Source organism: Pisolithus orientalis (assembly GCF_024613125.1).
Source record: "Pisolithus orientalis strain OTSU chromosome Unknown F5J12scaffold_14, whole genome shotgun sequence".
NCBI classification, from domain to species: domain Eukaryota; kingdom Fungi; phylum Basidiomycota; class Agaricomycetes; order Boletales; family Pisolithaceae; genus Pisolithus; species Pisolithus orientalis.
Window position 1 is genome coordinate 359317 of NW_026260795.1, and position 11971 is coordinate 371287.

The following is an 11971-nucleotide window of genomic DNA, read 5'->3' on the forward strand; positions in this document are numbered from 1 at the left end:
GATCGGCCTGCACGCGACGCAGTATGGAAATATACGTACTCGGAAGTAACAAAGGATGCCATTGGACGGCCTTGAGCGCCACGAGAGCAAAGCTATGGGCGGGAATCTGAGCCGGAGGGTGCAGGAAGGCCACTGCACTGAAGGCATCGGTTACGCTCACTTGCTACGATCCTCGGGAATAAACAGACGATTGCGTAAAAATGACGCGAATGCGCCCCTCCACTCCGCAGGAGACGTTCGAGTGAGAGATCGTAGGGCTCGGGCATTGCTGGTCGGGGGCGGATTGGTGGTAGATTCTACAGGAGGTGCAGTGATAGAGTATAAGCCGGCGAGGGGATTTGCAGTAGTATTCGGGAAGTAGCGTTCGTTTGCCTAGCTTTCCCCGTGCATCGAAGAAGGGGTTACTTGCCACCCTCTTCAGTGGAACGGCTACAAAAGAGAATTTTTCATGCGTTGCCTGATCACGTGCCTTGCTTTCGCAGTGCCTACCACTCCGAGTCAGATCAAAAGATACAGCGCTGTTCCCGGCCTCGGATTGCATCGTATAGTTGTTGCCCTACTCCAACCGGCGTCTGCTCTTGCCCAGAGCCTCTGACATACCACTCGTCCCCACCTCAGATTTCCTTAAGCACGATCATTGGAGCGCGCGTTGCCGCACTGTACTTTTCGTCTTCAACTTCATCGCATGTGGTCAACTCGCGCATATCCTCGTCGTATTTTGCTCTGACAGTATTTCTCCTCTCCCTGCAGGTGTTCCCTTCGTCTCGAACACGCCCTCGGCTGTTTCCAGTCAGTCTGCGGCCTTTGCGCCTACTGCGCTCAACAACCCTCCTCCAGGCCTATCATGTCCCACTCGAAATTGACATGCGCCCCCTGGATTGGTATTTGGCCTGGGACCGCTACCTAGAATAGATCGGTAACCGTCAGAGCCTGACTATGAAGCCCATGTGGTCTTGTCACTTCCGCTTTCTGACTCGGAAGGACCACTTTCTTGACTATTTCATCGTCATCCTTAGGTTCGACACGGAGATTCGTCGTAGATGCTCTGTCGAACCCAACTTCTCCCTAACTTTTGATCAGTATCGATCGTGCTTCATGCAGGTCTTGATCCAGCATATGAACTCCATTCTGACCTCCGACAAGGCCCTTTCCCATCCCCAGCGCTTTGATCAATACTGCTGCAGGTGTTTTCCTTGTGCAAGTATGTATGTTCCTCCACCTACCTTCTCCCCCTTCGTCCCGTCGTCCGTAGGAGTACAAGCAAGCACATGTCTGATGAATCAAATGCCATATAACATGGCCTCTGAGCGACTGTACACCATCACGCGGCAGGAGAGATGTGTACGTTTGAAAACCGTGCTATGAGGAGCAATACAAGTATGTATACCAATGCCGAGGAATTGCAACACACCCAACGATCTTCCGATCATCCCTTGATACGTTTGCGTAGCCCTTAGTGTTATTGCGCAATACCCAGTCGTGCCCTTCTCCGCATACGCCACGCAAGAGCCAGCTCCTGAGCCCTAAGTCGCTGGGAGGCGCTTGGTAGACAACGCTAGGAATTTGTTTCGTCCGCACTGAAGGTGACCTGAGTATCATGATCATAGAAAACAAAGTTCGCATACGGTAGATCTGGGTGCAACCTGGGAGGTGCACGTCTCCCTCAATTCATGTGCACGAGCTACTTTTGTTGGACTGGATCGATTGGACAAACTTGGCAAGCGGATTGCAAGGTTGTGAATTGCATTTCGCTGGCCCTGCGGTGATCAAGGTAAGTCATTGGTTACCAAGGGCAGTACATATGAGTAACTGCAGCCTCGTGGCAAAGATTCAGGCGAACATGTTGCGATCGCGTGCTGGTCACACAAGGTACAACATGAGGTGTTCGAGACCACAGCTTCCTGCCCTCTCTCTTCCACAGACTTCTACTAACCATTGGTGTACGGGTGAGCTCCTCCACAGTTCTTCGATCTGTAACTCACTCAAGGGGCAGGGTCGAATTTCCTCTCGTATTTCCAACCAACTTCTTGCTTTGCACGTATCGGTGAGTTCTTATGGGTCCACCGCCACGTTCACGCACTGACATGCGCGTAGGTATTTCTTCATACAGACAACCTTGGATTGCCTACTCTATACTCTGCGTCGTTACTCGCCGGCCCTTTCGCACTGTTTAATTAGCCTCCTGATTTGAACAGCGTTCTGACGCTCAAGGTTGCTCACCCTGTTTGTTTATTCCCGTGATAACGTAGGGATTAATTGTTCCTGTCTCATTACAACTGTCAACTGATCATCGAACCTGGTTCCGAAGGCAGAACCATTTTCACTGAGTATACCATCCCGGTGTAACGGTATTCGATGGCTTCAACAGACGACGTTTCCCGCATACGAGCGAAGTTGGAACGCTGCCCTCCAGGGGATGATGGGCGGGATGTCGCCCTCTACGACCTTGCGTCCGCCCATTGGGAGAGATACCGCAAAGAGAAGGAAATTGACGACTTGAACGAGGCAATCACGCTGCAGCGCGAGGTTTTGGAACTCCGACCACTCAAGAATGACGATCGGTCTAAACCACTCAACGGCCTTGCTTCTTATCTTGTACATAGATATGACAGTCAGGGAGCAGTCGAAGACTTAGAAGAAGCCATCACGCTTGGACGTGAAGTGCTGGGGCTCCGTCCACTAGGGCATCGCGTTCGAGCCGTGACTCTCTACAACCTTGCTACTCGCCTGAAGAAGAGGTCTCTGAGAGAGGCTAAGACAAGTGATTTAGACGAAGCGATCGAGCTGCTCCGTGAAGCTTTGGAACTATGTCCCTCTGGGCATCCACATCGGTCTTCTCCGCTCTGTGAATTCGTCCTCTGTCTCTCGATTAGATATAAAATTCAGGGGGCAGTTAATGACTTGGAAGAAATCGTGACACTCAGACGTGCAGAACTAGAACTCTGTCCACGAGGGCATCCAGACCATGCCAGAGCTCTTCACAACCTTGCTTGCGACCTCCGGAGGTTCGCGAAAAAGACCGCGATCTGCTATTTGGAGGAATCGATTGGGCTCCTCCGTCAAGCTGTGGAACTACGTCCACCTGGACGTGCTAACAGGTCCTCATCGCTTCATGAACTCGCCCTCTGTCTCTCGGATAGACATGACGAGCGGGAGATAGTCGATGACTTGGAAGAAGCCATCACACTTGGACGTGAAGCACTGGCGCTTCGTCCACCAGGCCATGCCGATCGTGACGAATCTCTTCACAATCTCTCTTACAATCTCAGGAAGAGGTTCGTGAGACAAGCTACGATACACGACTTGGAGGAAGTGATCGAGCTGCACCGTGCAGCTTTAGAACTTCGTCCTTCTGGGCATCAACATCAGCCTTCATCACTCCGTGAACTTGCTCTCTGTCTGTCGAACAGACATGACAAGCAGGGGGCAGTTAATGACTTGGAAGAAGCCATCACGCTTGGACATGCAGCGCTAGAGCTCTGTCCACCTGAGCATGTCGATCGCGGCGTGTCTCTCCATAACCTTGCTCGCGACCTCAGGAGGAGGTTCGCGAAAGAGCATGTGATCGATGACTTGGAGAAGGCAATTGAGCTGCTCCGCCCAGCTTTGGAACTACGTCCCAACGGACATCCTGATCGGTCCTCATTGCTCCACGAACTTGCTCTCTGTCTGTCGAATTGGCATGACAAGCACGGGATAGTTCCTGACTTGGAAGAGGCCATCGCGCTTGGACGTGCAGCACTCGAGCTCTGTCCAGCAGGGCATCCCGATCGTGGTGCCGTTCTTTACAGCCTTGCGTGCAATTTGCGTAAGAAGTTTCAGAAGCTGGCTGACATGCCCAGGTTGCCAGGGGCAAATTTCCTTGATCGGGCTGCGTCGGCAGTCTGCCCAAAGGCTGATGTCGCCTCATCCCTTTTCGAGCTTTCACTACACCTCTGGGACCGGTTCCAGCAGCAGGCTGCCACAACTGATCTAGACGATGCCATTTGTCTTGCAACGTACGCTTTGGAGCTCCGATTGCCTCATGAAGATGTTTCAATTGCAGGTGGGTTCAGAGGCTGGCCCAGGGAGCAGACTCAGAAAAACCTATCACGTGTGGTCAAGCGGCGGATAATCTATGTGTCTTTGTGAAATACCATAGGGCCAGATTCCAAACTCAACATGAAATCGTTGATCTAAACGAGGCCATCACCTTATACGGATATATGCTGCAACTCTGCCTGGTTAGGCATCCAAACCGCGTTTCGTCCTTCCATGACCTTGCACAGTGTCTTGCAGAACGGTTTCATCAACAGCCCACAGCGTCCGATTTGGATCAGGCTATTTCACTTGAGCAAGAAGCCCTGCAGTTACTCGTGCGTGGAGATCCGGGTTACGATGCGTCTTGGAAATGCTTTACGGCCTACCTCCGAATGAAAATCACTTCGCAGGTTGCTATGATTTCCCCGGACCCCTCAATTGTCACCCACTTTGACGTCGAGCAAGACATTTGTAATGTTGCATTTGAAACTCTTAGATCTGCACCAACCAGGTTGCTCCATACGCCCACCGGTATCCTGTGCAGCCGAGATGCGCAGGTGTCGTATTTTATGCGCAGTCAACAGTGCAAACGGTTGATGTCGCTATGCACAACATGCGATCGAGCTGAGCAAATGAGACTCATCCAAGCCAATGTCTCCGAGTGCTTCCTATACATCACGCTTTCTCACCGCTGGAGCGAATCCGGGCCGTTGTTGCGCGACATCGAGGGTCGTGTGATATATGATATGCCAGTGAGAGGGGTCCAAGCCTTCTGTGCTGTTGCTCGCGAGCTGGATTACTTGTGGGCCTGGAGCGACACGTGCTGTATCGACAAACATAGCAGTGCCGAGTTGCAAGAAACTATAGCATCAATGTTCGCGTGGTATCGACATTCCGCATTGACCATCGTATACCTTTCTGATATTCCTGATACCGGTTCGCTCGGGAACAGCGAGTGGTTCAGACGCGGGTGGACCCTCCAGGAACTACTGGCTCCCCAGACCGTGCTATTCTACACCCAAAATTGGTCACTTTACGAAGACCTCACGCCTTCGAACCACACAGCCGATATTGCAGTGCTGGAAGAACTGGAGAGGGTAACTGGAATAGAAACCCGGTTCCTCACCAACTTTTCTCCAGGTTGGGATGATGCGCGATCGAGGCTCCAATGGGCGGCGCTGCGTCATACCACCCGACCCGAAGATATTGCTTATTCACTTTTTGGGATCTTCAATCTTCACCTTCCTGTTCTGTATGGCGAACCTGCCGAGAACGCACTTGGCCATCTCCTGTCGGAAATTATATCGCAGTCTGGGGACATATCAGTTCTAGATTGGGTCGGGGAGGCATCATCGTTTCATAGCTGTCTCCCTGCTCATATTACCTCGTATGAAAGGCTGCCATCGTCTCAACCCCAACGTCATACAGAAGAACAACCATCCACGACAAGTCAGGCACTGTCGTTGTTCGACATACTGTGTGACCTTGCTGCGTCGCTCCTCCTTCAATTTCTAAGTCGTTTTCTGACATCACCGAGCACCGCCCCAGCAGATCGGCTGCGAACTCTAGATTCATATGCGCCAAGCGACGTATACGATTTCCACTCATTGAACAGAGTACCCCTTCCGTGATTCCTCAATCGTTGCCTTATGCTGCCATGCATCGCCCACCATGTCACAGCGGTTCAATTGGCGGGTGAAGATCCATCGGGAGCGAGTTACATGTACAAAATCCAGGCATGCGGTCTGAGGCCATTGAAAATCGCTCTGCCAGACAGGCTAGATAATGCGACAATCTCACAAGGTGCACTGCACCTCGTTCGCCCTTGGCACTCGAAGGGTCAATCTGCTGTGTTAGACGCCACGAGTGAAGAGCAGCTACTTCTTACACTTGGGAGGCCATTTAATGCTCTTCTGTTGACTGAACTGCCCCACTCCCAGCACAAACGGATTGCGTCTTCTACCCTCATTACTGCCCAGCCCGTCAACCGTGCTAGCATTCTGAGTAGCAAGGCTAGGATATCCAGCATAATATAGGTAGCCACGGCGTTATGGTGTAGGCTGATGTCGGCGCCCGCTTTGGCACTCCTTGTCATGCGCTGCCTTTTCTCGCGCCTTAATCGTATTGACACGCTTGTTTCCTCTTGTATTTTGTGCTCCGTGAAGTCATACGTTGTAGGAGTATGTACTTCTGTCAAATGTCACATATTGACACCTGTCAGTAGAGATGAACACTCACATTTGGCGAATGGCTCTATTAGATCAACTCAGCAACAGGCTTTCCTGTCATTTTAGTGGTCACTGCGGAAGTCTTCGGTGTCAGCACAGAAGTAGGTGAAGCAGACTTGCTGAGCATCTTCACTGCAACGCCGCTCCCCTCGCAAGTTCGTCAAATCGACCGAGTCATATGTGACGAGACTGCATAACATGGCTGTGCTAGTGACAATGGGTAGCGGTTCAGCTCCGCGGCCGTGAGTGTCGTGGACAAGGGTTCTGCTAACGACGAAATCAACAAGCGGCTGATAGGATGTCATATTCACCAATGAGACCAGTCTCGAGGAGGCGCGGGTGCAAGCGAACAAGCAGATGTATGCATCACCCAATAGCTGGCTGCGTACCACCGTTGCGTTGGTCAGTCGATGGCAGAGGGTTCCAGACAGGAACTGATCAGGAGCAGTGCTGGCCACACCGGTAACACGGTACAGCATGGGTGGTAATCCTTTGCTTTTTGTGGACAACAACACACACGTCCATGAGCGTGTTGGGCTACTGGCGAGCACCTCTCCAGTTCTTCGATCTGCGCGGTTTGCTGGAACAGCACAGAGCCTACGCTTCTTCAACCAACTTGCACTTTTCGTATCTATCGGTGAGTTACCCATCCGTCGCGTTTACACAAATATGCATTGACTTCGATGTAGTTTTCTCCACACTTTGTTCTCATCGACACCCAACATCGCCGGCGGCTCTCTGTTGCTCTTGACCTACGGTTTTCTTCTCGCGCAGTTGAAGTAGCCTGGCTGATTCGGGTGGCACCCTGACATTCAAACTTGTTTGATACCCTGTTCTTTTTCCGTTTCCGAGGATAACGTATGGTTCTATTCCTGTCTTGTTGCACATGATCACCGAACCTGACCTGAAGGCACAGCCGGTTCTGCCGTGAATATTCTCCTCGTGTAACCGTACTCAATGGAATGGACAGACGTCGTTTCTTGCAAGCGAGCAGAGCTACAACGCTATCCTCTGGAGCATCGTGGTCGGGATGCTGCCCTCACCAATCTGGCGCGCGCCCTCTACGACAGATTCCTGAGAGAGCGAAAAGCTGACGACCTGAACGAGGCCATCACTCTGCACCGCGCAGCTTTAGAACTCCGTCCAATTGGGAATCACAAGCGACACCTTTCACTCAACGATCTTGCAGTCTGTTTTTCGAGGAGATATAGCAGTCAGAGGGTAGTCAATGACTTGGAAGAAGCTGTCTCGCTCGCACGTGCAGCGCTACAGCTTTGTCCACCAGGGCATCCTGATCGCGGCGCAACTCTCCACAGTCTTGCTTGCCAGCTTAGGAAACGGTTCATGAAACAGACTGCGACCCACGACTTGGATGAGGCGATTGAGCTGCTCCGTGAAGCTTTGAAACTACGTCCCTCTGTACGCGATCGGTTTTCATCAATCCATCGGCTTGCTCTCTGTCTTTCGAGTAGATATGACCATCGACGGGTAGTTGCCGACTTAGAAGAAGCCGTCGTGCTCGGACGTGCTGCACTAGAGCTCTATCCACCAGGGCATTCCAGTCGTGCTACATCTCTCAACAATCTCGCTTGCGATCTCTGCAAGAAGCATGCCATCATTCCCGGGTCGCACAGGGAAAATTCTTTGCGTCGAGCTGTATCGTTGGTCTACCCCGCAAGCTTTGCTGGTGTTCCGTCCACACTTTTTGAGCTCTCACTGCACCTCTGGGGCAGGTTTCAGATCCAGGGCAAACTGGCTGACCTGGACGAGGCAATTTGTCTCGCAACATACGTCTTGGAGCTCTTACTACCGGGACACTCTGATTACGCTGTTTCGCTCCAACAGCTAGCTTTTTTCGTTGGGAAGCGGGTTCAACGGCTGGCCCAGCAGTTAGACTTGGATGACACTCTCCTTTGCCGAGCGGTAGACAATATATGTGCCCTTGCAGATTACTTTAGGGTCAGATTCCACAATCACCGCGCAGTTGTCAATCTGCATGCGGCCATCCAACTCTACCAATATGTACTGCAACTCCGCCCGTCTGGGCATCCCGGTCGCGCTTCATCTCTGCACAACCTTGCCCAGTGTTTTGCAGACCGGTTTTCTCAACAACTCGTAGCAGGGGATCTGGATAAAGCGATTGCACTTGAACAACAAGCCCTGGAACTACTCACACCCAAAGATCTGGGGTACAAGCTATCCCACCACTGCCTCACAACCTACCTCCAAATGAAGATCAGGTCACAAGTTTCTTCACCGGCCTCCAATATCTCAGATACCACCCACATTGACATTAAGAAAGTCATTCGTACTGTCGCATTAGAAATCCTCAAGACTTCCCCAACCAGGCTGCTGCTTACACGTACCGGTAGCCTGTGCAACCGGGACATGCAGATATCGCATTTCATGAGCAGTAAACAGTGCGATCAGCTGTTGTCCTTGTGCACAACGCACGACCCGGATCAACTAGTGGAACGCGTTCACACTGATCTTTCAAGGTACTTCCAGTACGTCTCCTTTTCCCACCGCTGGGGTAAAAGTGAGCCGTCACTGCGCGACATCGAAGGTCAGCCAATTTATAGTATGCCGGCAAGGGGGGGCCTTCGAAAGCTCCAAGCCTTCTGTATTGTTGCTTGCAAGTGGGATTACTTATGGGCATGGAGCGACACGTGCTGCATAGACAAAGATAGCAGTGCGGAGTTGCAAGAAGCGATAGGATCAATGTTCGCATGGTATCGACAGTCTGCCCTGACCGTCGTCTACCTTTCTGACGCTCCCGATACCGGTTCGTTGGGGAGCAGTGAATGGTTCAAACGCGGGTGGACCCTCCAAGAACTATTGGCTCCCCGAACCGTAGTATTCTACACCCAAAACTGGTCACTTTATAAGAACCTGACGTCTTCGAACCATAAAGCCGATATTGCAGTGCTGGAAGAACTGGAGAGGGTAACTGGAATAGAGACCCGATTCCTCACCAACTTTTCTCCGGGTATGGATGACGCACGCTCGAGACTGCAATGGGCATCATTTCGTCAAACCACTCGGCCTGAAGATATAGCCTATTCACTTTTCGGGATCTTTAATCTCCACCTGCCCGTTCTGTATGGCGAAACCGCTGAGAATGCGCTTGGTCGACTGCTGGCCGAGATCATATCGCAGTCTGGGGACATCTCAGTTTTGGATTGGGTCGGAGAAGCATCATCATATCATAGTTGTTTCCCTGCCAACATCACCTCGTATCAAGCGTTACCACTGCTTCCAACCCAATCTAATGTGGAAGAACATGCGTTGATGACGACTGAGCAGTTTACGCCGTCGTCAGCCCTACAAACGTTGTATTGCACACTTGCCAAGTCATCCCTTCCGCGATTCCTTACTCGCCGCCTTGCACTCCCATGCATCGCCCATCACGTCACAGCAATCCAGTTAAAAGAATCCCCTGCACATGCTCCGGGCTACACATACGAGATCCGGGCATTTGGTCTGAGGCGACTTGAGATCATACTGCCAGGGCAGCTAGAAAGTGCTGTAATTTTGGACGGTGTTCTGCAGCTTGTTCGCCCATGGCACTCGAAATTGATTGATCCACTCACCAAGGTTTACGCCACGAAAGAAGAGGCACTTATTTATACACTGGGAAGGCCGTTTCACGCTCTGCTGTTGCTCGAACTACCTCATAACGAGTACAAAAGGATTGCGTCTCCTGCTCTCATTACTGCTCAGCCGATAGACTCATCCAGCATTCTGGAAAGTAACGTTAGGATATTTGATATCGTGTAGACAGTCTTCACGTTATGCTACACACAATATTATAGCCAGTCACCCATTCCAGTAGCGCGTTCTGGGTTGGAACAACTGTGAGTCACTGCGGAAGGACCCCGGATTCCCCTATGATAGAGAATACGTGCTTGGTCCAGTCCACTATAAGTAGACCAAAGACTTAATGGAAGACGCCAGTTCTCGACTACGGTAGTCGGGCAGTGCACGGAAACATAAGGCATCGATTTCTTCTACGAAAAATGTGCTCCGGGAGACAAAAGCCCGGCACAGTGGTGGATGCTCGGCGTCCTGGAGAGCATATCGGAGAAAAATGTTGCTGGACCCGGAATGCATGGGTTTCGAATGAGGATGTGTGTCGGGAGATCGGTATGAAAGGCAGGTTCGAGTACCTTGCTCTCACACTTTGATCAATTCTGTAATGTGTGCTTTCCTTGTGCGAGCATGTACCTGCCTCCACAGCATCAGGAAAATTACATCTAGTCTGCTTTGTCTGATACAGTCTGCTGCAGACAATTCAGACAATTCAGACAATCCAGATGTCTGACACTAGATGACTGAATGGTGTGCCAAGAGTTCAAATGAATTGAGTTGAAGTTTGTCAGACTAAATCAGATGGATCAGACAAGCAGGCTACTTGTAACTTTGCTGATGAGCATTTTTTCTGCCTTTGTCCTGTTACATGTTTTGAAGGATGCTGTAGGTATCCTCAGTAGTGCAACAAGCTACTGAGGGAACAGTGAATAAACTACTGTAAAATGTGCGCTCTGAGGTGATTATGTAAGCACCCAAACATCGCACCAAAGTGAGCAGAACACAGGGGAGAATATATCTCCAACAACATGTAGCACACATAGTGTAGTCACATTTAGTCACAACACATGGGCAGCCTGTGTGCCAAAACACCAATGCTTATATAGACCCCAAGACAGGCCTGCCTAAATAGATTAGCTGGTACACATGGACAGGCCCAAGGGACTAAAGTGAGAGCAATGTATGTACAGGCCCATAAGTAACAAAGGTATGAGTATCTCAGTGTACAAAGTAATCACTATATTGGTACCTAACAAAGGTATGAGTATCTACACTACATCAGTACTGAGTAAATGAATGTAAGTATAAGTATGCTCACCTCAGTGTATGAAGTAGTCACTGAGGTGGAAAAGAACAGTGCAGAAAATTTATAGTACTGTAATTAGTAAGCATAGTGACATCAGAATTTAATTCCGAGGGTTGAGGAGAAATTCTGAGCCCTCTGGGCAAAACTCTGTGAGGCTACTATAACTCTAGAATACATTCTCGACACTCCCCCTCAATCAGAACAAAGTCTGAGTGCAGATGCAAAGTGTTTCACCTTGATGCTTGGTAAGGGTTTAGTAAGGGTATTGGCAACCATGTCATCAGTAGGACAATAAATTAAATGAAAGGAATGGTTTTCCACAGTGAAACGAATGAAATGGTATCATATGTCAATGTGCTTTGTATGAGTGTGATAGCTGCCATCTTTGGTAAGTGTGATGGCAGATTGACTGTCAGAATACAGTGGGATAGGGTGTTTGAGTGGTTGGAAAACTTCCCCAATGAGTCGTCAAAGCCACAGGCCCTCTTTGGCTGCATGAGTTGCTGTGATGTACTCCACTTCAGTAGTGGAGAGCATTACAAGTTCCTGTTTCTGCAAAGCCCAACTGATAGCTCCTCCATCCAGTAGATAGGCATATCCACTTATAGTGCATCAATGCTCCTGCAAAGCTCCATCTGCATTGGTATAGCCCTCAAGGCCTCGTTCTGAATTTCTGAATGTCAAAGCAAGCACTTTTGTGCCTGAGATATACCTGTAGATTCATTTCATGGCCTCCCAGTGAATCATGTTGGGTGTGTTGTTGAACTGCACAACTGTGGAAACAGCAAATGCAATGTCAGGGCATGTTCCAATGGCAAGGTGCATG

The 11971-nt window shown here is 50.4% G+C and overlaps 3 protein-coding genes across 3 annotated transcripts; all 3 read left to right on the plus strand.

Moving 5' to 3' along the window:
- Positions 1-2173: 2173 nt before the first annotated feature.
- On the plus strand, positions 2174-4441 carry F5J12DRAFT_99467 (TPR-like protein). Its single transcript, XM_051750155.1, has 2 exons — positions 2174-2245; positions 2309-4441. The coding sequence occupies exon 2, from the start codon at positions 2356-2358 to the stop codon at positions 4129-4131; it is 1776 nt and encodes a 591-aa protein (XP_051599934.1). The 5' UTR covers positions 2174-2245; positions 2309-2355; the 3' UTR covers positions 4132-4441.
- Positions 4442-4652: 211 nt separating this feature from the next.
- F5J12DRAFT_768766 (uncharacterized protein) lies at positions 4653-5835 on the plus strand (the record flags this gene model as incomplete). The annotated part of the gene is made up of 1 exon (XM_051742219.1): positions 4653-5835. One exon carries the CDS (start codon positions 4653-4655, stop codon positions 5649-5651), a length of 999 nt encoding a protein of 332 aa, XP_051599935.1. The 3' UTR covers positions 5652-5835.
- A 922-nt stretch (positions 5836-6757) lies between these two features.
- On the plus strand, positions 6758-10028 carry F5J12DRAFT_913107 (uncharacterized protein; the record flags this gene model as incomplete). Its single annotated transcript, XM_051749085.1, has 3 exons — positions 6758-6885; positions 6938-7106; positions 7165-10028. Exon 3 carries the CDS (start codon positions 7206-7208, stop codon positions 10026-10028), a length of 2823 nt encoding a protein of 940 aa, XP_051599936.1. The 5' UTR covers positions 6758-6885; positions 6938-7106; positions 7165-7205.
- Between the last annotated feature and the right edge of the window lie 1943 nt (positions 10029-11971).

Coding starts and splice junctions, on each gene's coding strand:
- F5J12DRAFT_99467 (XM_051750155.1), top strand. CDS start 2,356: ATGGCTTCAACAGACGACGTTTCCCGCATACGAGCGAAGTTGGAACGC.